The 27,723-nt window shown below is 49.0% G+C and overlaps 2 protein-coding genes across 3 annotated transcripts in view; one reads left to right on the top strand and one right to left on the bottom strand.

Annotated features, from left to right (window-relative positions):
- Nucleotides 1–372: 372 nt before the first annotated feature.
- On the bottom strand, nucleotides 373–2,343 carry LOC101880362 (actin, cytoplasmic type 5). Its single transcript, XM_005145735.4, has 2 exons — nucleotides 2,223–2,343; nucleotides 373–1,749 (listed from the first exon to the last, which is right to left on the bottom strand). Exon 2 carries the CDS (start codon nucleotides 1,736–1,738, stop codon nucleotides 608–610), a length of 1,131 nt encoding a protein of 376 aa, XP_005145792.1. The 5' UTR covers nucleotides 1,739–1,749; nucleotides 2,223–2,343; the 3' UTR covers nucleotides 373–607.
- Nucleotides 2,344–2,472: 129 nt separating this feature from the next.
- The window catches only part of ARID3B (AT-rich interaction domain 3B), a 29,716-nt gene continuing 4,465 nt past the window's right edge, over nucleotides 2,473–27,723 (top strand). For both annotated transcript variants that reach the window (XM_034066509.1, XM_034066510.1), the window contains exons 1-5: nucleotides 2,473–2,586; nucleotides 5,168–5,847; nucleotides 14,354–14,425; nucleotides 15,925–15,997; nucleotides 26,647–26,830. In XM_034066509.1, coding sequence (XP_033922400.1) covers nucleotides 5,257–5,847; nucleotides 14,354–14,425; nucleotides 15,925–15,997; nucleotides 26,647–26,830 — 920 coding nt within the window. In that variant the 5' untranslated portion in view covers nucleotides 2,473–2,586; nucleotides 5,168–5,256. The remainder of the gene's footprint in view (nucleotides 2,587–5,167; nucleotides 5,848–14,353; nucleotides 14,426–15,924; nucleotides 15,998–26,646; nucleotides 26,831–27,723) is intronic.

Below are 27,723 nucleotides of genomic sequence, written 5' to 3' on the forward strand. Positions count from 1 at the left end.
GTTCCTGTGGTCCCTAGAGCAGGGGAGCCTCAGCCCCATCTCGTCACCCTCTCCCAAAAAAGGAGACTCTAGTGCTGCTCCAGCCACCAGACCACATGCCAGGGATGCAGCTTTTGGACAAGAACTGTTTGTGATCTAAAAAAAGCCAAGTTACCATGAAAGTACAAAGTAGAGCAAGAGCCACATCCCAGGCAAGCTTTCCTCAGTAACAGTTCTTAAAGTGGCCCGAGTAAGAGATGCCACAACAGGATTTGTGCCCCAAACATTTAGGTTTTAACTACCACTTCAGGTGCCTGATTGAGTCAGAAACCCTGTCCCCATAATTCTTTACAGCAAGGAGCCCACCCTGAAAGAAACCAACACAGCCTCCTGTAAGTTTTAAAGACTAAGAAGTTTATTTCTTTTCCTACATAGGAGTCAGTTGTGACCAAGCTAAAGGTGACAAGTGTAATGTAGTGTCATCCTACCAGTGTTACATTGGAAAAGCAAACCACCCTCCGCCTGCTTCTGAGCCACGGGGAGCAGCCATGGGAGAGCTACAGCCTAACGGAGGTTCCATTGCTACTTCAACCAAGGATAAGGAACAATTCTGGCCCAGGGCATCCCTCTAGAAGCACTTGCGGTGGACAATGGAGGGACCAGACTCATCATACTCCTGTTTGCTGATCCACATCTGCTGGAAGGTGGAGAGTGAAGCCAGGATAGAGCCCCCGATCCACACCGAGTACTTGCGCTCTGGTGGGGCGATGATCTTGATCTTCATGGTGCTGGGAGCCAGGGCTATGATCTCCTTCTGCATCCTGTCAGCAATGCCAGGGTACATGGTGGTACCCCCGGACAGCACAGTGTTGGCATACAGGTCCTTGCGGATGTCCACATCACACTTCATGATGGAGTTGAAGGTGGTCTCGTGGATGCCGCAGGACTCCATCCCCAAGAAAGAGGGCTGGAATATGGCCTCAGGACATCGGAAGCGCTCATTCCCAATGGTGATCACCTGCCCATCAGGCAGCTCATAGCTCTTCTCCAGGGAGGAGGAGGAGGCAGCCGTGGCCATCTCCTGCTCAAAGTCCAGAGCAACATAGCAGAGTTTCTCCTTGATGTCCCGCACGATTTCTCTCTCAGCTGTGGTGGTGAAGCTGTAGCCCCTCTCTGTGAGGATCTTCATGAGGTAGTCAGTGAGGTCACGGCCAGCCAAGTCCAGACGCAGGATGGCATGGGGCAGCGCATAGCCTTCATAGATAGGCACAGTGTGGGTGACACCGTCCCCAGAGTCCATGACAATGCCAGTGGTGCGGCCAGAGGCATAGAGGGACAGCACAGCCTGGATGGCTACATACATAGCTGGGGTGTTGAAGGTCTCAAACATGATCTGGGTCATCTTCTCTCGGTTGGCCTTGGGGTTCAGGGGGGCCTCAGTGAGCAAGACAGGGTGTTCCTCTGGGGCAACACGCAGCTCGTTGTAGAAGGTGTGGTGCCAGATCTTCTCCATGTCATCCCAGTTGGTGACTATGCCATGCTCAATGGGGTACTTCAGGGTGAGGATACCCCTCTTGCTCTGGGCCTCATCGCCTACATAGCTGTCCTTCTGCCCCATGCCCACCATAACACCCTGATGCCTAGGACGCCCCACAATGGAGGGAAACACAGCTCGAGGAGCATCATCCCCTGCAAAGCCTGCCTTGCACATGCCGGAGCCATTGTCCACCACGAGAGCAGCGATCTCCTCATCCGCCATGCTGACCGGGCCTGAGGTGAGCAGGAACAGGGAGAGGTCAGCATCCCTCCTCAGAGAAAACACAGCAGGAACATCATGGAGCCCTGACACTTGGCCCCATGCATTATAGGCCTAAAAGCACTTTATTACCCTATGGAGCCCCAGCAGCAGTGGTAAGGATTCTCAGGCAAGATGGGGTACTGAAGCATCTCAAAAGCCTGCCCCACAGGACCCGAGTAGAGAGGAGACAGCAGGGAAGCAGAACCCCCATTCATTCCCCCAACCACACACGTATTTACCCGTGCAGCCCCTCAGAGAGCATGCAGGACGCTTTCCTTCCCTCCCCCGGGGCCTAGAGAATCAGCCGGCCTCGAGCACGGGGAGCCCCCAGCAGAGACCCCACAAACGCCTTCACAGGGAACAAAGCCCAGCCCCAACACAAAGCGCTGGTCCCTTCCCAGGCCGCATCCAGCGGCGGAGATCCCGATCCCAGCTCAGCGCTCACCTGCGCGCTGCCCCTCACACCCCACCGGCGGCTCTGCTGTGCAGTCACTGCCGCACCCGGCTCCGCGCCCGCGCCTTTATCCCTCCGGAACCGGAAGTTGCACTACGTTTCTCAATATAATTGGCTCCCAGGTAAGGCGTAACCCCGCCTTCTTTCTCTCCTCCCTTCACCCACTTCCGCGTGTGCTCGCCTTCCGGTACTCGCGGGCCGTACCCGGAAGCGGGGCGGGCGCTTCCGTTGGCCGGGCCCCGCCTCCGCCGCCCCGTTTCCGGCTGCGGTGAGGCGGGGCGGCAGGAGGCAGTGCTGCGGGCGGAGCCGAGGGGAGCCGGCCGCGGACGGGCGGCAGCGGCCCGGCCCTGCGGAGGTAACGGACCGGGGGGAGCGGGCGGTTGTACCGGCGGAGGGAAGGGGTGCTGCCGGAGATAGGCCTGCACCGGGCCCGGTACTGGAGCTCGCGGGGGGGGCAGGCCTGCACCGGAGCCTGGTACCGGAGCGGGGCGGAGCTGGAGCTTACGGGCGGGTTGGGGGCTGGGTGCAGCCGCCCTTCCTCGGGTGGGTCCCCTCGGAAGAGGGCATTGGTAGCTCAGTGGAGGCTGTGGGGCACGGGAGGCCTCCGGTGTTACCGGGGGGGAGGTCGTTGTTTACCATCTCCAGAGAGCTCCGCGCAGGGGGGCCCCGCCGCTCCCTTCAGGCTTTAACTGTTTCAGGTGTTTCCCGGTGGGAAGGGTCTGCTTTCCCGAGGCTCTCCCCAGCACCCTGGTTATAAACATTCCTTTCTAATGAAAACGCTCTCCCGGGGATTAAAACCCGCACAAAGGCTGGTGCGGGGGGACCTGACGGTTAAACTGGGTCCTTTCCTTGCCTCCCCCGGGGGAGAGACACAGAAAGTAAGGGATAGCCCTGCGGAGGGGCAAAAGGGGTGTTAAAGCCTGGAGGGGGTTCACATTACTGGTCCAGTTGCAGTCATTATCCTAAACTCGGTCCTGATATCACCACTGAATCACTTGCTGTGAGCCCTGCAGCTTCCCACTCCTCCTCCAGCTGCCTCTTCCCGATACCACCAATTCTTGCTGAGGGCGTGTTTGCTGGAGCCAGAATTCACCTTTGGGGAGGCTGGGCTCTGGAGAAGCCCCTGTGCATCCACGCTTCAATCCTGTCGGCAATTGTACCTGTGCTCTGGGAATGCCACGGGTGCTGCATACCAGGGTGGTGCTGCACCTGAGGTGTGTTTGCTCCGCATGGAAACCCACTATCAGCTCCTTTATTATTGTTGCATGTACCTGAGGCGTGTAGTAACTGCTCAGTATCACCCAGGTGATGCCTCACCCTGCCTCAGGTGCAACAATATGCAGCAAGGTGTGGGCTGGAGGCTCTCTACCTTGGTTTATGGTTGTGTTGCAACACCCGAACCGGTTCATTGTTGCTTTACATGTGTGCATGTGTGGAGCTAGGCCAGATGGTGTATTGTGCCTTCAGAAGGAGTCTAAGAGTCTTTTCATCTGCCAGGTAATGTGTTATTGCACTAATCCACTTTATATTGTTTCATTTGCACGCTGAAGCTGAGCTGCTGCTAGATAAAGATGCAAATGCACCAGCCAGGCTTTTTACCTCAGTGATGGGCTGGTGTTTAGTACAGGGAAGAGTTTGTGGAGGAGAAATGAGTTGGGCATCGGAGCTGGTGGGCACTTTTGTGTGAGAAACTCCATCTGACCACCTTAGAAGATGGTTTTGAGGTGCACTGAGGGTGCTGGAAGTTGCCTTTCGTTTTTCAAAGCAGTGCCCAGTAGGTTACTTGTTGTTGTAGAGCAGAGCTGGGGCTGGTTTGGAAATGAGTGATAGCGAAGGAGTCTCTTTTTGAAGTATGTGGCTTGAACAGGGCTGGTTACAAACAGGGTGGTGGGAGGTGGCTGGGAGCCTGCGCTTGTTTGGAGTTGTCCTTTCCTTTGTTTCTCTAAGCTGGCTGTATTTTGATATCACTGAAGCTTGAAGTGTAGCAAGTGGGACCCGTTTAAGCATCTTTCTTTGCATAAAAACAACCCTGAGAAGGCCATTCGTTGTCAGCAGGTCCAGTTTGTGACACAGGGTCCAAAATACACCCGCTGGTTTTAATGCTTGGGATTAAAGGCACAGTCGTCCTTCTAGGATTTAGGCTGGCTCAGAGCTGTGGCTCTGGCTGCAGGCTGTGGTGATACTCTTTGCCCAAGAGCAGGCTCAGCATGGGCTTGCTGTGGGTCTAAATGGGGAGCTGAGAGTGATCCTGCAGCTGGGAAAAGCCAGGGGAGGCCATGGCTGGAGCTTGCGATGTGCTGGCAACTCCAGGAACCAGAGGCAAGAGCTGCTTGGTGCTCAGCAGTCTGATTCAGACTACAGTGGTGTTTGCTGGACTCTCGTCTTGCTCTCCTTGGGGAAAATAATGGCTAAATATAGTTGTGGTTTGGAAATTTTTTTAGCAAGAAAGATGGCTGAAGTATAAGGAATTTGCTCCTGTAATGAAAGCATAAAATAATGTAGATCCAATTGGTGGGCAGTAAATCCCTGCCCATTTTCCAGTAGAAACAGGGTCAAGCTCATCACCCTGCTATCTCCTTTTAAGGCAGCATTTTCAGAAGCACCAAACCGTCAGTGTTTAACCTAACATTTCAAAAGTCATTATTTAGGAAGCATAGAATGAAAAAGTGCTGGGACCTTGGACAAAGGCAGTTCAGATGATGTCTTTGGGGTGTACAAAACTGAGGTTATAGCAAATGTGTTCGGCTTGCAAATACAATTAAACAGTCTGAAAATTGAATGCAAGTTTGAGCCTGAGGCTGTTAAACATGAAGCTGATTGTTTCACGGTCTCCTGCACAGGAAAGAGTATTGGCTTTGCACTCTATTTATCCTCTTCCTGGGGAAAAGATGAAAGCATTTTATATTCATACAGACAAATATTTGTCTATCTTTCAGATTCTGCCAATCTCCCAAGGTCGGAGCTTGAACCCTGCGAGATAAAGTCAAAACCACCCCCCTCTTTTCCCAGCCATGCAAACTGCGGGATGAAGCTGGAAGCTGTGGTTGAGCAGCTGCAGAAGCAGCAGCAGAAGCAGCAAACGCCTCTGCAGATGGATTCCAGGGAGAGACAACAGAGGCAGATGAGGGAAGCCCAGCTGCTCTACACTCAGCAGCTGGCCGTACAGCAGGCTGTCCTAGCAGCCACATCTGGCAGGGCTTCAGGCGGCTCCACTGTTGGTCCCTTGGCCAGAGGCCCGCCTGCTGCCGGAGCTACGCGGGCGTTTGATCAGAGCAGCATGAATTCTGAGCCAGAAGAGGAGGAGGAGGATGAAGAGGAGGAGGAGGAAGAAGAGGAAGAGGAGGAGGAAGAAGAAGGGGGTTTAGAAGGTGGCGATCTTGAGGATGGTGCTGATGTGACTGGGAAAGAAACCTGCTCTGCTCTGAAATATTTCCATGCTCCCAAAGTTGCCCATCAAAACCAAAGAGTGGCTTCTACCTCGAATCCTATTCCAGCATCAGGGCTCCAGCGGGGACAGCAGGGCAAGGAAGAACAGGGTAAAGACACTACTAAGCAGCCGTATGCCGGTTCCCCGTCTGGACGCCAGAACTGGCGCTTGGATGAGCAGCTCAAACAGGTCAGTGTTAATGTTACTTCCTTCTAAGAAAACCCAGATTCAGCCAGACCAAGAGTTTCTTTAGCCTGGTACCCTGTTACAGGAGCTTTGGAAAGAGTGGGAGAGCAGGGCACGTGCAGAGTAATGCTGCCCTGGTGTGTTCTGCCAGGCTTGTTCTATTATAAAGAGATAGCACAAGAGCTTGATTTGCTTCACAGATACAAATCCCCCACACTCTCAGAACCTTTGTGAGTAGGTGGAGGTTTGATCCTTGGCTCGTTTATTATCTTCTGTCTCCCTGCTGCGCTGCCATTCAGAGGGGAACAGGCTGGTGCTATATTTATTTTGGGTGCAGGCACTTGCCTGCTAATGCCTCGAGTTATTTCACATCTATAACCCCTTTGTGTAAGACCTGGGGGATGCTGTGATCTTGGCTGGATTTCTGGTTTGTGGTGTGGGCAGGCAGGGAAGAGCATATGTCCTGATTTTGTGGGGAAGCAGAGCCACTCTATTTCATGTGTGGGAAGGAGAGTGCTAACTTGCTACTGCTTAGTTTTGGAAGGAAGCTAATTCTGTCTCTGAATGGAGAATTACTACCTCCTTGTAGGTAAATGCCAGAGGATCAAGGATTCTTTTCTAAGGGGGTATTTTGGTTAATGTAGCACTTGGGTGCTGTTCTGTTCCAGAGCTAATTTGAGCAGGCTGTCAGAGACTTACACAGCATTTATGTATATTGAAATTGAGCTAAAGGACTGCATGGTTTAAATAAAGATAAAGTAGGACTGAATTGTCCTTTTCTACAGATGTTAACCTGGGTGTGAAGAGGGTTTGCTTCAGATAGAGTTCTTTGAGCTAAAAAACTGGACAAAACCAGAGCTGGTTTTCCATATCTCATGCAAACCCAATGTAGTAAAGTGGAAGCTGCTTTGTGCTGACTGATAAACATGGGTGTTTGAAGGCTTGCTGTGGGCTCTCTGGCCAGGTTCTCCCCTTGGTTGCATGCATAAGATGGTTCATTTCATGCTGTCACAGGCAGCAGTTTGAGGAGGAACTGCTAAAGCTCAGCAACCTTTAGTTTTTCCCCCATTCCATAAGGCTCATGGAATGGGAGGCTCCCTCTGAACTGGGACCACTTTGATGTTTCTACACTGCTGCATGGCAGGAACTCCTCTAAGTGATGAGGTGGATGACATTTGTACTCTTGGTCTTGTAAAGCATGCTGGTGAAGTAGCCCTGGTGCATGGGATGCAGCAGGCATCCAGCTCCTGCTGTGTTTTCTCTGAGGGTGCCTCTCAAGAGGGGTTGGGTTGAAAGAAGCTGCTGAAGCTGTTGTAGGGACATGAGGTGGGTATGTCAGGGGATGCTCACTAGAGAAGCTGCTTCTGTATTTACTGGCTCGGAGTAACTTCCTCTTCAGGGTCTCTGGGTGGAGAATTATAGACAGGGCTCTGTTGTTAGGGGGATCATGTTCAAAATAACCCCAAATAAGCTTAGCATCTTCTTTGGCTGGTTTATGTCTAGTTCAGCTGGTGCTAACAGGATGTCTTTGTGTTTCTTCCCAATATTTGCTTATCTTGTGAGAGTCCTGGGAATCTTACTGAATTGGTAGGCTTGATTGCTAGGTCATTTGCCCTGTTCTTGGAAGATGACCATTAAGCAAGCTAGATCTGGTCTTAGCCGATTTGAAATAGCAAAAAATATAAGGATAAAAGCACTGGTTTACAGCTGGCATATTGTGTACTAACACTGATCCAGTTACTATGGCTCCTTGCAGCAGTAATCAAGTGTTATGGTAGAAGACGGTACCTTAGACTGATGTCAGAGCAGCTTCTTCTGGAAGCCAGAGTGCACAGAGCTTCCCCAGGAAGCCAAATTAAAAGGAAATGTGACATTTGGAGATGGAATACTGGGTTTCCAGTACAGCCCCAGTAAAGCATAGCTTATATTCCCAGTGGCGTACTGGTAAACCCTGTCCTTAAGGTGCTGAAAATGCCATACTGAAGTGGCCAGTATTAGTGATGCTGGTGCAGAATATTCACCTTGGGCAGGGTAAATATTGCAGATGAACTTGTTTGTATTCACCAGTGCAGCCTGCATAGCAGGGAGTAAAAATTTAACTGCAGTGTACTACTTCTGAGCTGGTAAGGCTTGCTGGAGGTGTAGGAATGAATGTGGTGGGCAGACAAGAGCTGTTAGTTGGCATGACAGCTTGATGTTCCTATTTCAAAGGCTTACTTTAAAGATACTGGGGTTTTAGTTCTGCCTTTATGTAAAATGGTTGTACTAGGCTGAAAAAGCCAGGATCAAATGCAGAAGAGCCTGTGTTCTCCAGTTGGTTTTCTGAATGCTTCCTCATCTTGTCTCTTTTAGCTCTTCTTGAGATGGAGGCTAATAACCAGTTGGGATACACTGCTTCCAGCCAGCTCTGCTCTGGGAGTATTTGTGGTATGCATAATGGCTCTTGCTTGCAGAAGGAGGGGCGGAAAAGTCACTTCTATGTCTTCTTTCAAGGGTAGATTGTGCTTCTGACAGTGATGCCCTTGGAGAAAAAATGTATGTCGAAAGTGTATTTAATGCTGCCTGGAAGGTACGTGGCATGAGGATGGCAGGAAGGTGGAATCTACCAGCAAGATGAAGCCCCATTCTGTTCCGTCCTGGATAGCCAAGTAAATAATTGTAGAACAAGGCAGCAGACAAAAGAGCTGGCTCAGCTTATGGCACAGGGGCGGTGGGAATCTTGTCAGCACAAAACAAGGGAGTGAAGGCAGTTGCTTGTCAGGGAGTTGCAGGCCCGAAAGAAGAGCTGGGGCGGGGTGTGTGTGTGTGTGTGCTCAGCTCACTTGAAGCCCCTGAAAATCCATCCCAAATCAATCCTGGGAAAAGGGTGTTGTGGCTTTGCCTCTCTTTGAAGAAAACTGAGGCTTTAATTCTGTGGGTGAAAATGATGCTTTTAGCAGCTGGAAGGTGTGGGTCCTCGGCCTGTGGCTTCTCACATTGCTTGGGGATGGCTCTGGTTACCAGGGAGAGCTGTGTAGGGAAGGCAGGACCTCTGAATTGCTCCTTTTCCACTCCAGGCTGGTGTGCAGCACTACCAGGAGCAGTTTTGCCAGGCTGTTTACTACAGCACACACGTTAGTATGTGCATTCCTGGGTGGAATGTAAAAATGAAGCCAAGGTTTTCAGGCATCAGCTGATATGAATGCCGTGTTAAACACAGCAAGGTAAGTCCCTGTGAAGCAGCTGTCTTGAGAGTGGTTTGTGGTCTGCTTTTTGGGGAAGTTTCATGGTAGATTCTCAGAAATCACCAGTTGCTCCTGAAAATCCTGCCCTAAACTTTGACAAAGGTCATGGGGTTTATTAAGATAAGTCAGCTTAAAATAATTACTTTGCTTTTGCTCTAGGGTCTAGGAATGAGCGGCTGAGATTCCAGAACCTTTAAGTATGTGCCTCAAGTGGTGTGTGTATTGAGCTATTGCTCAGGAGATACTCATTAATCCAGTGGGGGTGAAGGTCCCAGGGATAAAGAAGTTGCATTTCACACAGTGCATTTTTGCCTCAAAGTTATTTCAGGTGTCCAGGGCCCAATCCATAAGGATTTTTAATTCCTTATGTGGGTCACTCAGTATCTTTGTGATGGGGTGGGCGGAGAATTCTTCGTGAAGAGCTCATGTCAGATAGTTGCTTTCTGTCTTACTGAAAGCTGACAGGAACTTCTCTTGCAGTTCATAGCTTAGGTTTGATGAAGTCTTCATCCCCATGACAGCCTGCTTCTGCCTTAGCACCTCACTTGGTGTTCACAACTTCAGCATCAGTGACTGGAGCAAAAGTCACCTTTTGGGTTAGGACATCAAGTATGAGAGAGGAGAACCAAGAAAACAGCTTGTGTTGATGACTGGAGGCAGCAGCCTACAAACAACCTGTATTAGACATCAGAGAATTCCCCCAGCTCTTCGTCTCAGGAGGCAGTTGCATAGGCTTCAGCAGGACTGTATAATATTTGCAGTGACTGTGCTAAATCTGGATGCAAAGGAGCAGAGTGAGAAGCTCATTTATATCCTGGGGAAGATGAGGCTTATTTTAGCATCTTTTTACAGGTGCTAAGTTTAGGAATAGTTTCAGCTTCTCTTGGTGCCAATTTAGAGACATTCCAGCTGATGCTGGAGGCAGGAGGTGGAAGGTACTCGCATGTGTTATCCTCTTGCACTGTTTCCTCACTTCAGGGTGGATCTGAGACTCTCCTGTGGCAGTGCAAATTTCTCCTCCCACAACCATTATAGGACTGAACAAATCTTCTTGTCACTTAGGTTTTAGTTAATTCCTCTGAGTATTTGTGATTAGGAGTCATTCACAAAGAGCCCAACTTTTCCTTAAGGATAAGGAAGCAAAGAACTACATTGGTGCTGCGCTCGCTAGGCCTTAATAAATAAAGGCAATTAATCTGTTAACTTCAATCCATTCTTTCTCTTTCCTTCCCCATCCTCCCTGCAATTCCTGCCATCACTCCAAGGTTTTCCAAAGCAGGCTTTGAAGCTTGCAGCTATTGAATTGAGCTGTTATTAGTCAGACTGGGAAAGGTTTATTCCAGTTCCAGCAGAGCTTGTGCACACAGTAATTATAACTTGGTTCTCCATGCTTGAGAACTTGCAGCTCAGGGCTGTAGTCCTGATCTTATCAGCGGTTTGTAGTACAACAGTTTTCTTTCTAATAGCATCTGTTTCACTTCCTAAGGCTTAACTCAACCCACAAAAGGAATTTGGGGGATTCTCTGATAATCCTGAAATTGCTGCCCCTCTACCTTTTCATTGACTCAGTGCTTTCAGTTAACCCATGGGGTAGGGGAGGGGCTTTCTTTTGCATTGCAACCTTTAGCCCCAAGTGGGTATTTCAGCAGGTTTCTAGCCTAAAAGCTCTGTCAAGAGTACGGGTCTGCAGTAAGGAGGTGCAGAATGGTGCTGAGTTTCACACCAGAAAGTTTTGTTTCCCCTTTACTTTTACATATTAAAGCTTTAGTGGGTTCTCTTCAGTTCAGTTTCCCATTTGAATGCGACCTGGTAGTCTGAGAAAACCTCAGTGGGCTTTAGCTGAGCTTTTCTCAAACAACTGGATCAGACTGGGGGGGAAGAGAATGACCTAGAAAAGGAGCATTTCCAGTTTCTCATCAAGGTCCCTGTTTGCACACTAACTGCAGCTTGTGCAGGCAGGACTGGAGAAGGAGATGTTGAGCTGTTGTTTTCCTTAATACTTCATGTTGAGCACAGGGGTTTGATGAGTTCCTTGGTCTCTGTGAGGGACAGACATGTGAGATGGGAACATTTGGGAGGGCCTGAGGCTGCTTGTTTGTAAGGGTTTTGTCCTCAAAAGAATGGGCTGGGCAAAGGAGGAAAGCATCCACCCCTTTTCTTGTCTGCTTGGCAACTCAGGGTTAACTCTGCCTTTTTAATGTGGGATTGGAAACCAAAATTGCTCTGGACATCTGAGCTTCCATCTAATAAGATATTCCAGGTGGTTAGGGAGTAATCCTAAAATAGGTCCAGATATAATTACTTCTGAAGCCAGGTCTGCAGCCTCGGGCAGGGGGAGCCCTGGGGGGCTCTGATGGAGGTGTCTGCAGGGGGAAGGCAGTGGAGGTGGCCAGCCCTTCCCAACACCTCTGCCTTCTCACTCAGGCTTTGCACTGAGGGCTTCTCCCACCTTCTGCAAGAAAGCAGATAAATTCCTGCCGGTGGTAATGCAGAGGCTGTTTGTCAAACATCAGCAAATTCCCCTGGTGCAGACAGGCAGAGGGAGAAGCAGGACTCTCCCCAGAGAATGCCCTGCTTCTCTCAACAGTGTTTTTTCCTTCCTGTTACTATTGCCTGACTTATACAAAGGTCTTTTAATGACTTGTGAGGATATATTGATTTCTCAGGTTCCTGCTGTTCGTACAGAGGAGGGCTTCTCAGCATAGGGTAACTTTGTTTTCCTAGGAGGAATGGAAAGGAAGCTTGATACCAAAGCTCCTGCTGAGCTCTCTTGCTGTGCAAAATGTAGTTTATTCTGCATATGAAGCATCTCTTGCTTCGGGAGCTGCTTCAGGAGCTTTGTGGGGCTCTTTACTGATTTACCCCTTCCAGTTGTGCTCGAGTGGCTCTTCTGAACCCTGCCAGTATTTGATACCTTCGCTTGTAACCTTGGCATGGACCCAAAGGTTTTGGTAGCAGTGGTCCCTCAAGATCAAAGCTGAGCCTGGGAAAGCGCCTGTAGTGGATGTACTCTGCTCTCTGAATAAATAAGGCTTTATTCCCAGCTGCTGAGCTGACATTTCACACCAGCCCGAGACTCTGCGAACTCTGCCACCCAGACCAAACCTGTGCTCTGGCCTCACACTGCCAGCTTGTGCTGGTTTACACTGAGGTGCATGAGAAGCCCTCTCCTTATCTCCTCTGATAGCTTAACATGGGGAGTGTAACTGGCTTTAAACCTTTGCAGCTACTGCAGGAGGAAATGCTAATGCTGGCTGCCGGCTCTCACCTTGGCTCACTCCGTGTCATGCCAGGTTATATCCATCCCTGCCACTTTTGTGGACATATGGTGAAACACTGATGGCTTCAGCAAGCTTTAAGCTCCTTTTCACTAGTGGGATGTGGGGGAGCGTTACTTCTGTGCCCTCAAGCATCTTAGGGTGTATTAATGGAAGTAGGTTGTAGATATTCTGCTTATTCTCTGTATCAAACCTTAATCTTGGCATTCTTTTCCAGTTACCCCTTGTCTTCACATATTAAAAGTAAAATAACTTCTCAAGAGTCTTTAATCCCATGGAACATTTTGTTTCTTGACATTTTAACAAGTTCAAACCCATTGGCAGTAAAGAATTGTCTCCTTTAAGCCTTCTTCTTCCTGTCCCTTCCTCAAATGTAGCAGAATAAGCTCTCAGCATGACCAAAGTCCCCAATGAAAGCAAGTGTTTTGCTTCCTGGAGCACCCAGCTTAGCACCAGGAGCAGTTTTGCCCTCTGGATTTATAAGCAAATACCCACTTGGGAAGAAACTGGCTCAGCTCCCTCTAAATCATTGTGCTTTGGAGTGTGTAAAGTTGAGGATGGGAAATACCTGCTGCCTTCCAAAGTGACCATCTCTTGTTCTAACTGGTCACACAGGTTTGTTGATCCCAGTTAACAGGCAGGAGGGGTTGAGGAGCAGCTGGATGTTGCCGTAATTAGCAAAACCCTACGGTTTTTATCTCTGCTAGCAAAGGACACCAAGATGAATCCTCCTGTGAACAAAACCAGGCTTCAGATCCCTTCCTAGAGAGGGCTGGGAATTGATCTGCTGTAATAAACAGCTGACATAACAGAAGTGGCAATAATCCCCCATTAAATATCCTTCAGTTGATGGGACTCGCTGGATAATTGACTTTCCAGCAGGAATTACTGGCTCAAACTAAATCAGCAGGCATTAGGGCAGCTCACTGCAGTGTTGTTTAAAGGGGGAAGTGTAGCTTTGCCCGGCCTTGACGGGAGCTATTCATCTTTCTAATTCAATGGATGTGTCACAACCAGATGACTCCAAGATTTCAGGTATTGGACCACCTCTCTAATTCACATGCTGGCTTTTCCTGTGCTGAGACCTCTTGCTATCTATCCTGAGTGCTTTTCTGTGCTACGATGCTGTGTGTTTATCAGGACAGGGTAATCAGCAGTACTGTGTTGAGTGGATTTGGTTCTTCTCTTGCACTGAGTGGTTCTGGAGCACTTCAAGAAGTTTATGGTTTAAAGATGCTTGAATGTATCTCGTGATCATTCCTCTGGCCTGTGCCATACTGCCAGAGGCTGCTCCTTCTGGTGATCATTTCAGGCTGATGATTTACCAAGTGGAATAGGCCCAACTAGAGTAATCCTTTTAATGCCTGAGAAGAATGAACCTTAATCCAGCAAAGCTGAGCTTTCCATTTCTATGAGGACAATCCACATCCAGCAGCTTCCAGGAGGAAATGTCCTGGGTGGGCAAGAAGCTTTCCAAAGGGTTTATCTCCCTGTTCTGGTTTTGCAGGCAGGCTGGGGGAGGACAGAAGGGCATTTCCAAGTGTTGCCTGGTAGGAGTGAGGGATGCTTGAGTAACACCTGCACCTTTCCTAGGGGCTCTAGGATGAGCACTTGGTAAAAGGAAGGACACAGAGAGCACCTCTTTAGGTGCTGAACCTCATTGCAGAAGAGCACCTCCTACAAGTTTCAGCAGACTGAGGGCTTTTCTCTGGAATGGCTTTTCCTGGTGCCAAGACAACTTCTTGGTGATGCAATTCCATAGGGAAAAACTTAGGGCTAGAAACTTCCCCTGCCTTTGGTAGCAGCCTGGAAAGTGAAATGCCACTTTCCAGGAAAGTGTACTGGGACAAATGCACCAATGTCCCCCGTCTTTCTAGTCACCTTGGTCTAAGCAGCTGCTTTTGCATGTGTGTTTGCCTCCAAAAAATGCCTATTTGGAAGCATTTGGAACTGCCTGCAAAGCCTTTCCATGCAGATCCTTACACCCTGTTGTTTCTCTCTCCTTAGAACGGCAACGTGACCTGGAGCGATGAAGGTGATGGATGCAGAGGAAGAGAAATTTCCCGAGACTTTGCCAAGGTCAGTGGAATCATGGGATTTGGGGGGGGGATTTCCCTGATCAGTGCCAGAGGGTCAATGTGGAGCCCTCACTGTTCCTCTGTAGTGAATTTGTAACTAAACTGCTTTGTCCTGCTTACAGACCTGCTGGTTTGGGGCTATTTTGTTGCTTTTGCTCGCTGGAATATGATTTGAACTAAGACTTACTAAGGTGGCTCTGGGCATTTATAATATTCGTCGATACTTTTTCCAGCTGAGAGAAGGGTGTTTTGTTTCTTGAACCTGGATTTGAATGTGGCAGCTGTGTGTCACATCAACCAGAGGAATTCATTTGAAACCAAGCCGGCTCTTTCTGAAAGGGGGCAGCTAATTGCTCTGCAAATACACTGCTGTGTTCTCTTCCCCGAGCTGGGATGTGAGAAAGCACGGAGCTTCACAGGAAATGAGCCCAAAAAGCCCTTCTCCTGAATTGGGTGAATACCAAGTAGCTAGCAGCACCTACAGAGGCTGGAATATGTATTTCCCAGGGAATCTTTGCTTTTCCATTGAACTGCTCCACAAGCAGCACATAATTCCCTGGAGTGATGCAGGATTCCTCCTCAGTGCGGACAGGAGAAGGAACTGACCTCTTCATGTGAAGTGTTGTCTTCTCTCTTGTCATCTGTCCTGTATCTCAGTGAGGGATGGACTTGAGCCCTCTCAGCCTGTCACTTTGTGGCCTCACAGGATTCTGGCTAGGTGAGAATTAGATCTTTCTGGGGAAGAGGCACTTGTGAGATGACACTTCTGCTTTTTCCTTCTGGAAAGCAGTGGCTAATGCTAACACACACTGCCTCTCCTTTGGAATAGCTGCCTAGGGAGCTTTAAATGCTTAGGTGGTTATGCCTGATGGTAAAATGATTTCTGCAGCTAATTTCCAGGCTGGTTTCTGCTAGTTTTAAAGGTTTTGGGGCTTACTTTAGAGGAGTCTTTCCTGCAGGCATTAGGAGTTACAGGAAAGCTCACTCCTTTCCTCTTCTCCTTCAAGGGATCAGTTTGTCACTTAGGTGACAATCCCTAAAGGAGGGAATCCTGAGGCTGGGAAAAGCTGCAGAGAGCTTAACCCATCCAGTGCTTCAAGGGTACAGACAGTAAGCTGTCCTGAACCACTGTCACCTTCCTTTGGGTTGTCTCATCTTTCTGTCTCGCTTGCCTTAATACTTCCTCTCCCCTTTGCTTTCAGGTGGTTTCAAACCCTGCTCTGTAGCAGTGCTGTTAACCGGGTCGAATCCTGTTCCCTTTGGGGCACTGGTCTCTGCTGTGCCTGGATGAGTTACTGAGGGGCTGAGCAAGGCAACCAGTAAGAAGGGTCCTTTAACTGGCACAGCAGCCTTGGCCACCAAAGCGCTCAGGAATCCTTCCTTGTTTTGCTTTCACCTTCCAGTGCAAGCACCAGATCCCAATGGAAGAAGCTGATATTATTACTTGATCTTTCTGTTGCATTGTGGCTTGTGCCTTCATCCTTATTTCCCCCCCCATAGCTCTATGAACTGGATAGTGACCCTGAACGGAAGGAGTTCCTGGATGACCTCTTCATCTTCATGCAGAAGAGGGGTGAGTGAGCATTTGTTTGAACTTGATGGGGTACAGTGGGGCAAAGGGGTGCTGCCGCCCATGATTTCTTCCCTTCTGAGCTTGAAAGAACACATCCAACCCTTGAACCTTGATCAGGTGGAAGAGCAGTGGTAAGACTTGAGATCTTTGCCTTGGGATATAAGTGGTGTGGTAGGAAAGGACCTGCATTGTAACTTAATTACACAGATGCTATTTCTTTATCCTCCTACCTAATACTCATGTTGTCTATGCACTGAAGAGACCAAGAAGCTTGGTTCCCCAAGGAACCCAGCACCATTAGGAATTCTCTGGTCTCCCCTTCATGTGGTATGATCGCACATCTTCTTGTGTTCGATTTCACTGGCATTTGGAAGCTGAGTGTGAGTGCCTTCAGAGCCTGCATGGAGTAGCAGCATGCAATCTGGGGACTGGGAAAACAGACACCAAGCCACATTTCCTGCAGATTGGCAATTTGTCAGCTTTCTGTTCAGTTATCTTGTGTAACTGAGTGAGGAGCTGCCCCGTTTCTCACATTCCTCCCTGTGGTGTCACCAACTTGCATCTCTCTTGGCTGCAGGAGTGGTGATGCACATGTGAAGGAGCTCAGCTGAGATGCCACAAGTCTTTGTCCCCTAGTTATGAAAGCACAGTCCCCTCATTGCAAACTGTTCATCATATGTGCTGCTGTATAAAATAGACATCTCTGAATGTCTGTGGTAGATCCTTTGTAGTGCTCTCCTCCATTACCTCTCCAGGCCAGACACTCTTCAACACAGAAAGCAAGCATTAAATTGTGCTATAGACCTTTTCTTTGTTCCCAAAGAGTCTGCTGAAGGGAGGTATGAAGAACAGATGTATGAAGGACTCTTTCCATCCTCATGGCATGATGCTTTCAGAGTGTGCCGGAGCAAACAAGCCCAGTCATGCTTATTTGGAAGTGAGGCTGCCTTGGTGTCACCGGCATTGTTCCCTGAGAGTCTAATAAAGGATAAAGCTGCACCACCTCAGCCTTATGTATTTGAAGGTGATTTGGTTGCTGTGCTGGAGCTAGAGTCTTATTTCCAGTTGGTTTTTGAGCTCTGCATCTTCAGATGCATCCTGCTGTGTGGATGAGTAGATCCCAAGCAGAGGGAAGGCGATCCAAAATGCAGCTATTCCAATAGCTCTTCAAATCCATGCCTGTTTTCCCTGGCATGACCTGGGTGAGCTTTCCCTCTCCTGCAGTTTGAGGTTGTGCTGCCCAAGGCAGGTAAAAATGAGAGCTGGGTTTTGCTGGTGGTTTTGGCTTTTGTGTGCAGAGTCATAACCAGGCTTGATTAGTTTACCTGCCCGTGTTAACCTGAGCTCACATGTTAATGTAAGGGCTGGGATGACTGACAGACAAGACAATCATCTGCAGGGTGTGATTGGCAGCAATAGAAACCTCCAGCTACCCAGAGAGAAATCCACTTCATACTTCAGTGTCTCCTTCCTATTCCCTTTCAATTATTCATAATTGACACGTTGCCCACGCAGGGCCTGAGCTGGTCACCAGCTGCTTGCTGGCAGAGTTGAGGTTTTCATCATCTGGGCATTTCCAATGCATTTGTTTGCTGGAGACTCCCTTGGTTTTGTGCTTGCTGGAAGGACTGAAACTGAAATCTTAAGGGCCCAGGACCCATGGGGGAGAGATGTGAATCAGGCAGTCCTCTGCCAGAGGGGCTGGAAGGGTTTGGCCCTCACTGTCCAGCAATGGATGCAGCTCTAGCCTGGGCACTTGGCAAACTGCTCCTGTCTGCAGCATCCTCAGTGGCAGGCAGAACAAATCCAGCCTCCGTGCTGGGAAGGTGGCTGAATGCGGAGTAGGGGTAGTTATGGGTTTGCTGTATGTTTGGATCCCCCAAAAAGCAAGAGGGAGAAGGATTCTGGGGAGCTAAATACCTTCAGGTTGATAGAACTGACCAGCATAGGTTGAGCTAAAGGAGGCAGCTTCTCTTCTGTCATCAATGTGAGCTGCTGTGTCCTGCTGCACAGGAGCTCTTTTAACTTGGCCTGTTTCTTCAGCAGCTGGACTGCACCTGAGAGCAAAGCGCTGTGTTTCTTAGTTCCTATGTGTGAAGAGCGGTTTCATTTGCACCTCATTTCTGAAGGGACTGGAAAGCAGCTCTGCTAATCAGCATTGCTGGTGTAAAGGTGGGGCTTTTGCTGTTGTCCAGGAGGAGCCCCCCCTTGTTTGGGGCTGTTGGATATGGGGCACAGATTGCTAACTGCTGCTGCACCAAAAAGCCTGATGTGAGAGATAAATGCCCCATTTCACAGGAGCTTCTGAGTAGTTGGAGGGATGAAAAGATTTGGTGGTTGATGCTGCTGTTAGGAATGTACCTCGAAATGTGAAGCCATGAAACAGGCTTAATGCAGATCAAATGTGCAGGTCTCATCTGCCTCTGAGCACAGCAGGTTGTCCCTGAATGACCACAGCTGCAAGTGATAAAATGGCCCTTCAGTGGCAATAATGATGGAAGAGGGAGATGAGAGGAAAGCTGTAACTCTTCTTTTGTTGGATGTTTTATTCCTTGTATGTGCTTAGGTGAATGGGTCCCACCATGGCTGTGATTGAAGGGGCAGATGGGGCGAGGAGGGGAGAGCAGTTAGTGTGCAGGACTAGCTTTGAACCAGGGCTATGACAAGACTGACCTGATGCCGCTTGTGAGGGATGATGCTCACTAGCTGTATTACCACTTTCACCTTCCCTTTGTCCAGCTTTTCCTCAGTTTCAACCCAAAAGTTGTCTTTCCTTGGACTGAGTGGGGGTAAAAACCTTCAGCAGTGGCTTCCCTCCACCCTCATTGCTGATCTGGGGGCTTGTGACAGGTTAAGCCTTGATGGTTTGAGGTCTGGGAGGTTCTCCAAAGCTGTATTCTTAACCCCCTGCTGCATGAGGAGCTGCTCTCGGGGCAAGTTTGTGGTTCATGGATGTTGTAAAGGCCACGGGCTGGGGCTTCTCTGCTGATATCCTGTGGAGGGGGCTGCGTTGCAGGCATGGAGGCTGGATTTGTTCTGCCTGCCACTGAGAATGCTGCAGGCAGAGCAGTTTACCCAGGCTACAGTTGCTTCCATTACAGTAACTCAGGATAATCTTGTGTTTGCCTCATCTTTTGTATTACTAGAAAGAACTGTATAACAGCAACATATGCAACCAGATGGGCAAGTTCATTTACTGAGCTCAGGCTTAGTGTCAGAGATACCTTCCATACCTTTTCAGGGAACTGAGCTGATTGTATCCTACTAGTGCTGGTTGAGAGCACTGGAGTAGTGGGGACTGTTTGATCCCCTGGAAGGATAAGCAGTGTTCATGCAAGACATTCCTCTAGAAGGGTTTGATGGGGAAGAGCTCCAAGTGCTCTGGTGGGTAAGGAAAGGCTGCCTTCCAGGGGAAGCTGGTTTGTTCATTTGAAGTACTGCCTTTGTGAAGACCTCATAAAATGTCTTCAATTGTAAGCTCTACTCATTCTGGTCAAGGTTTCTTCCTGACCTTGGTTTTCCCAGATGGCTTGACCATTCAGGGGCTTTATGTGTATATACATAGAAGGGGCTTTGTAAGTCAGAGCGCGTGGTTTTAATGTTTTCCTGCTGTTGGATGCTCTGTCTGCACGTTTGGATGGGGAAATAAAACAAATCCAGGGAATTGACAAAAGCGTTTACTGATGGATTCCTCTATCTATGAGCCAAGTGGTGTTCATGAAATGGTTGGTCAGGGAATACACTTCAGTCTTGTACTGATTCCTTTTTGCTGGGTTCTTCTTTTGATCCTCTGGGGGTCTTTTTGAGTCTGAACTAAGCAACGTAGCTCCTGAAATGAGACATCAATAGACATAAATTCTCAGCATCCTTTGCTCGTGCTGCCTGCTTACTGCTGAGCCACAGCAAATGCTTCCCTGAATAACAACTGATGTTCTGCAGTGGGGAAAGTCTCACTTCAGGCACTGCAAAGGTGTCGCATGGATGGTCCCCATCAACCAGGCAGTCTTCTTCCCCAGGAGAGCCTTGGGTTTGTACACAGCTACATCTGTGCCTCCTGCACCTCCTTTAAAGAGCCTCTTTGGTCAGCTTCAGGAAGAGTGGTGACTAGTGTCTTGTGCAGATGGTGAGCAGTGGGAATCAGTGAACTATTGTAGGGTTTTACCTTTATATTGTTAGAAAGAATGGGTTTCCCTGAAGTTGCAAGGGGAACTGACACTCTGCTTCACATTCCTCAGTAGTCTTTAAGTGGTTTGAGCCTTCTGGAGCAGGGAACACAGAACTCCATGCACTGAAATACTTCTAAGGGATGCAGGATAAAACCACATGCAAAGCAAAGTGCTTGGGATCTCCGAACAACTTGAATCCAGCTCCTCTGGGGATGCCCCGGCCTGGCCCTGAGGTAGGGCTCTCTGCAGCTTCCAGAAAGCTCTTGCAGGGAATGTTTTGCTCATCAACCACAGGTGCCCAGTGACTAAAAGTCTCCACCAGCTACATAAGCTGGTATTCTGCGGGAGTTTACTTAGGCTGGTTTGCAAACTGCAGTAACTTAGACGTAGTTACCAGCAGGTCCTTCCCATGAAGTCCAAACTTCCTCCCTCTCCTGTTTTCAGCCATCAAAACATTAATTGCAGACTTGAGGCATGAGCTTTTTCTGTCTGATTTGAAAAAAGCCTGGAAATACCCCATATTTTCAGGGAGAATACACAGCTCGATTCAAATAATGAATATCCCTTGGCTTTAAGCAACTGAAAACTAGTGCTTTAAAGCGAATATTGCTTTAGCTCCAAAGAAAAACTGTATTGGAAGCTGCAGTTTGTAATGGGAAAGTACTGATGGAAGTTGCCTTGGTTCTGTCTTCCAGGAGATTTGTATTAAGTTTAGCCAGTACAAAGGAGGTTTGAACAGCTGAAATGTGTTGTTGTAAACCGAGCTGGCACTGGACAAGGTACACACATGAACTGGAAAGGATGTGGGGAGTGTTGCTTTGCATGAACCCTTCTGTATTCATCTGATACCTGCCTGCTCCCAGGATTGCCAGGTCTGAATCCCAGGTGCTCGTTCCTGCATACACAGAATGATGGAGTCAGAGTGGGGTTTTTCCTTACTTCCCCTGAAGATGGAGATGTTAAATTGTCCCATGTTTCTCCAGCATCTCTAACTGGATGTTTGTGTCTCAAATCCTGGTCTTCTCCAGCTCTTTCTTTATATCAGCACTTCCTCTTTGCTATGGGTGTTCTTGCACCTGTATTTGTGATCCAAGTGTTCTTCCCCTACATCTTAACAGCCCTCAAGCAGTGAAATTAGCTCAGCACTGAAATGGGAAAGGTGGGATCATTTGGCATGAAGATGCTCCAGTTGTTGAGGTTGTGTGAATCCTGCCTTGCTTCTGTCCTGTCCTATTTGCCCCTGTCTGCCTAGAGAAGAGTTTGCCTGGTTCAGAGGCCATAGGTATGGAAACCCACCTCAGTTGCTGGCAGTTTAAACATCTGAAGAAGTAATCCATAATAGCAAATACACTGGGCAGCCAAACAGCTGGATCATAGCTGAGCTGGAAATGTCTGTGGGATATCTGGTTTGGGGATGGAGAAGAGCCCACTTTGGGAAGGTGAATGTGGCTGGAGCCTTGGCTAACACAAGAGGGGTGATGCCAGTTTGGCTGCCTCTGGTTCAGCAGCTGAAATCTGATCAGGGGCTGCTGTCAGCCTCATTTATCGAGGAGGGAAGCAGCAACTGATGGCGTTTAAAGGGGTGCAGATAAGAAGTGGGCCTCCTGTCAAATAGAGCATGATTAATTACCCTCTAGCCTAGCTCCCGCTTTGATAGGAGTGTCTAATGGTCTGCAGGCTTGCAGATCAGGTGGTGACATTCCTGTTGGGAGGTGAGGATGCCTGCTGGGGAAGTGCCATGTGCAAGGAGAGATTACATCAGCTGTGGCACCACAAGGAGCATAGGGAAAAGCTGGTTTCCCTTCTGGAGGCTTTGCTTTTTACCTTGCCATCCAGTCAAGCCAACAGCTAACGCTGGGGTGGCTGAGCAGGCGGCTCTGCATGAAGCCAGCCAGGGTTTGTCCTTGGAGAGGCATTCAGGCACACCAGGAGCTGAGCTAGTGCAGGGTTCAAGTTGATTTGCTTGCATTTGAACTGTGTTTTACCTCTGTCAGAGCTGGGAGAGTGGGGAGAGCATTCCTACCAGGTAATCACATTGTCTCCTGTCAAAGAAACATGAAGATCTCTTCAAGAGTTGCTTCAAATACATTTTCAATCACTGTGGCCTTCACCAGGCTGGTTGATACTGCTTCTTTTCTGAACATGCTCAGAGTGAAAGGTGGAAAGAGCAGCTCTTTCCTTACCTTGGACAGGTTGTGGCTTCAGAATGCCCCCTCTCTGCCTGGCTTTCACTCCAGAGTGTACTTTATTGCAATGTGAATGTGGCTCTGCAGAATAAAGGTTTGGAATTCTCACCTTCCTTTGTTCCTTACTAAAAAATGGCCACTTCTGAAAGTAAATTGGATGGGGGGGAAGGGAGGTGGTTGGAAAAGTACTGCTCCAGGCTGGGTATAATTAACTGCTCTTGTCTCTTGAGTGCAGGGCAAGTCATGGCTTAGGCTGCTTGATGTGGGGAACTCCCTGCAGTGGGCATGGCTCAGCACGAGGGGAGCAGATCACAGAGTGGCCCTGGGAGGGGACTTGCATTTTCATTTTCATCAATCACCTTCTCTAATTTGGCTAAAAACAGTCTCGCAGGAGCAGTATTTTGTTGTTTAAAAGCAGTTCACACCTTCAGATTTAGACCTCACTCTGAAGCCTGGCTTAGATAGGATGAAGAGGAAGAAGAAAACCCAACTTTGGCAGCATGCTTGGGTGAGTGAGGAAGACTTTGGTCCAAAGCTTAGTTCCCTTTCAAGCAATGGAAAGCTGAGCCCCAGCCCTAAGCCCTAAGCCAGCGGCTGGGCAGCAGAACCTGTGTAATGGCTCAGCCAGTGCCCCGGGTCATTGCTGAGAGGTATAGAAACAGTCCTTAGAGATCAGCTGGGCTTAAAGCTTCCTTGGGCCCTTCTTAAATAGCTCTTGAAGGAGGGAAATCAAACAGTTGCTCCTCTCCAGCACCAGGGACATAGGGGACATTGAAGCCTATCCCTAGAAGCCTTCTGTTAACATCTGCCTGAAACAAGAGGCTCTTGAACGGGGTGAAACAGCCTGGCAAAGAGGGCTTCTTGTTCCCTGGAAGCATAGAGATGTTTATAGCTACAGCCAGGCTTCCTCCAGGAAAACTCCTTACTCCAGAATCTGCTGTTGTAATTAGAGCTGTCTTTCCCTTTGGAAAACCATGGGCAATGGGGTGCTTCTTCCTTCTCCCAGAGTTTCCCTGCCCTAGAGTTTGTCTTCCTGAGGTCTCTCCTGCTCCTCAACTGTGAATCATCCCTTTTCCTGTGGAAACAGACTCCTTGTGATCCCCTTTGGCTGATTCCTCATAGGAATGGCCCGTGCTTATGTAGCTGGGGTTGTACTAAAGAAAGAGACCAGGAAAAGTAGGAGAGGAGGCAGCCATCTTCCTGAGATAGGCTTTAGCCCTTTGCTGGCACAGTAAGTACAGCATTTGAGAGCCGGCAGAATAGAGAGCCTTGCAAGTACAGTAAAATGAGTTTGCCATCAAAAGGCAACAAGTCTTCTGCTGTGCCCCCGGCTGCTGACCTTTCCCTCTGGAATTCTCCCCTCTGACCTCCACATCATTAATCCTGATGCTGCCAGATGACAGTAATCCATCATGGCCCCTGACAAGCCTTGCAGCCGCCTGTGAAAGGATCCGCTCGGCTTCAGCATCCAATCCTCCCATGATACTCGTTTTTCAGCCTTTCCTGTTGGAGCGCTGGGGGTTTGCAATAAAGACTTTATCGCTTTGCCTTTCCTCAGCCAGGGATTGGGGGTGGAGAAGGGAATGGGAGCAGCTTTCCTGTGCTCTTCCACTCTTTAGCACTCAGATCCTAGGGAACATGCCCGTTTCCACCTTGCTCCAAAAAGTACAAGGTCCCAACCCCAGCTCAGGGGGATATTACTTAGTGTGGTACTATAAGAAAACACAGGAGGAAAATGATTCCAGCTCCTTGCTCCAGTCATAGAGGGATGGAAGTAGTTTGTTTGTTCCCTGTTGTAAAGTTTCTCAGCCTGCATAAAGGAATTTTATGGGCTGGGGAGAGGGGAGCTCTAGGTTTCAGCTTAGTTTATAAAGCTATTAATGACATTTCAGGGCACTTTGGTCTGTGGGGTTTGTTTAAAAGCAAGTTTCAGGAAGGGAAGGTGTCAAAGGGGTAGTAAGGTGAGGCAGGGAGGGCAGAGCTCATTGCTGTTCCTGTTCCAGCTAGGAGCAGGAACACATTTCAGCCTTTATGTCCCCCTGGTGTGGATGATTTGTGCCTTTCACATGAGTGCTTGGGGAAATATCCTTGTGTACCTTTCCAACTGCTGAGATGGGAGAATGTACACAAGAGTACAGCTGCATTTAGGAGAAATGCAGGGTATTACAAAGTAGATTATTTCCTTCTAGTCCTGCATTAGCAGCCTTTTTGCCTGAGGAGCCTTATCCGTGACCCTTCCCTTTCACTCTCCATCTGGTCACTGTCCAAGGAGAGCTGGATGAAAGTCCCTTCTGGGCAAGTTAATGCTCTTCCCTAAATTGGATTGGGGGGAAGCGGGTGGCTTTGAGCAGCACGGGGTTGCTGGAGGGGTCGGGGAGAGGGTCTTGATCCTGCTCCAGTGAAGCAAGGTGCTGCTTGGGACACCCTGGCTTTCTGTGCTGCTGGGCTGGGAATGCTGAGCCATCAAGGAAGGGGCATTTTTGGGTGGGAAAACCAACCCCTGGCCCTTCCTGCAGACCTGGGAGAGAAGCAATTCCCTGCTCCCCACTCCCAGTGCCTGGGTGTGACTCTGGTTCCTGGGCTCAGCTGATGAATGATAACTCCAGGCTGGTAACATGAGCACTCCCAGCCCTCCGCGTGGCTGAAATGACGCTGAGTGTGCTCCGGAGCCCTGCAATAACACACTGAGACAAAATGGTGGCTGAGGGTTATTCCTTTTGGGAAGAACTGGGTCCTGGAATGGCACAGTTGGGAGAGCTGCAGGGAGTTTGGGAATCATAGAGTCATAGGATGGGGTGGGTTGGAAAGGAGCTTAAAGCTCATCCAATTCCAACATCCAAGAGTCTGGAGGGAGCTGTCGTCTCTGAAATGCGGGAAGAGGATCTGGAATTACCGCTTGGTGGACTTCTGTCTTGGATAAGGAACGGGTTATTTGTACCAGGCAAGGAAAAGAGGATAAGAAAGATCTAAACTGACAGCATGCAGATGGAGCCCCATCAGGTTGTTCTTAATGTCTTCTTACAGCTGAAGAGTTGGTAACTTGGGGAAATTGAAGGCAGCCCTTTTAAAGCTGGAAAATGAGCTAATGCATAACAGGCTTCAAAAAGAAAGGAGAAAGGGGGAAAAATTACACTTCCATGTATAATGAGGACATCTGCAGGGCCGAGCTCAGCTCCTTTTCACTCAACAGAATAAACCCCATTTATAAGGGCCATAAACTGCCTGCTTCAAGGCATTAACCCAGTCACTGGCTGCTGAGCGGTGGCAGAAGCCTCCCCTGTGGGTTGGGGATTCCATAATTGTCCATTACGGCACTTCCCAGGCTTTCCTGTAAAGGCTGGTGCTGAGCATTGTGGTAGGCAGGATACTGGCCTCAGATGGACGGCTCTTTGATCCAGGCCAGCGTTTCCTATGCAGAAGAAAAGGTTTGCTACATCAGCACTTTTCCCCCCTCTTCCTCTCCTTGCGTCAGTCTCATTAGTTTGGCCTTTTCAAACCCTGCACCTTTAGCACTTGAAGGGGATGCTAAAAGGGCCCTATCAGCTTAAAAATCAAATTTCCTTACCCCTCTTAACCCACAGGGTGGCAAAATTGAACCATAAGGATAAAGTTATCTCCCTCTCTGTCCTCACAAGGATAGAGCAGGACCTTGTTCTGGACTCTAAAAAGCACTTGGATGCCTGGTGCTTCTCCCTGCATCCACCCATGTGTGATGCTCCCTTACCCTGCTTGTGTGCTCACCTCCACCATCCCCATGATTGCTCCAGCTTTCTCACAATGCATCCCTGCTCCAGCAGTAGTTGACTTGCAGAACTCCAGGGTTATGCCATGGTACACATTTGGATACAGGACAGCAAATCCTGGGAAGTGAGGGAGTTGAATCCCAGCTCACGACAAGCTGCTCAGCCCCTTCCTGAGCATGAGCAATGCAGATTTGTATCTGAGATTGCCCTGGGAGCTCATAAAACACGATTCCTCTGTGCTGCTCCCTCAGCCCCAGGATTGAATAGTCCCCACTTCCCCTCTTTCTGTTTCAGAAGTTGCTCTTAGCTGCAGGTTATTATTTGTCCGATAATTGCTTTTGCCTGCAGGAAAGGATTTGTCATGGAAAGGACGTGCCATGTAGCTACACTTCTCTGCTTCATTTACTCGCCCATCAAGAGGCCTCAAGTCAGGCTACAAACAGAGTTGCCTCAATTTCCTATTAGGAAGATGATCGATAGCTCCAACCCGCTGCTTTTCTTGGCCTCATTTTCTCTCTTGACTCCATGCTTCCTTCCCCGCTGTTTCCCTGCAGGAACTCCCATCAATCGGATCCCTATCATGGCAAAGCAGATCCTGGATCTCTACATGCTCTATAAGCTGGTGACTGAGAAAGGAGGGCTGGTGGAAATCATCAACAAGAAGATCTGGCGAGAGATCACCAAAGGCCTTAATTTGCCCACCTCGATCACCAGCGCCGCCTTCACGCTTCGAACCCAGTGAGTCCTGAAGGTCCAACAGCATGGGTGTGAACACCCAGTGGGGACTGGGGAGGGCAGAGCAGGGACTGGGGTGGAGATGTTCAAGGTTAAATTCTACCCTGTGCCTTCCCTGCCTCATCTGAGCTTAATCTCCTTGGGGCTGTGTCTCTGAAGAGAGCACTGACACAGCAAGGAGGGAAGGGAGAGGCCTCCTGAGTTGTAGGCATCAAGTATGAGCTTGATCATTTCGTGTCTTATCACTGCTACCATGTGGAAACGTGGATGTAGCACCTCCTTACTGTGGGGATTGCTTTCTGACCTGTAGTACTTCCTATTGAGGAGGCAAAAAGAAGTAGAATAAGCAAAGGAAGAAGAATGAAAGTAAGCCCATTGTGAAAGCAGCAGGGTAAAGCTGTGCTTTAGTGACCTGAGCATGGAAGGTTGGGCTTTGGGAACCCACCCCAGCTCTTGTGCAAACTCTGTTTTCTTGGATGTTATTAGAGCCTCTGTTGCCATTCCTGCAGCCTTTGGTACAAACAGGCTGTCCTCCAAACGTGTGTGCTGGAGTGCAGTGAGAGCAGTGAGCTTTGGTGCTGCCCGGTACAAACGACAAGGGAAATTCCTCAGATTTCCCTCTTTGTGTTCAATGTTCTGGGCCACGACATTAATTCTTGTCCGTTCAGGCGGTGTCGCCATTGGAAGGGAATTCTGGATGAGTCTTTTCTGCCCTTGTGGGTGTAGCAGTTTGTAAGCAGGTGCTTTCCTACAGACACTGAGTAAACTCAGGGTGTCTTTGAGCTGTGCTCCACACCCACCCTGCTCAGTCCTTATCAAGCCAAGCACAGCAGCAGTTGTGATATGCACACAAAGACTCCAGAGCCGTGGAGGACCTCAGTCTGAAAGCCTTCCTG

Source organism: Melopsittacus undulatus, chromosome 9 (genome assembly GCF_012275295.1).
Source record: "Melopsittacus undulatus isolate bMelUnd1 chromosome 9, bMelUnd1.mat.Z, whole genome shotgun sequence".
Classification (NCBI taxonomy): domain Eukaryota; kingdom Metazoa; phylum Chordata; class Aves; order Psittaciformes; family Psittaculidae; genus Melopsittacus; species Melopsittacus undulatus.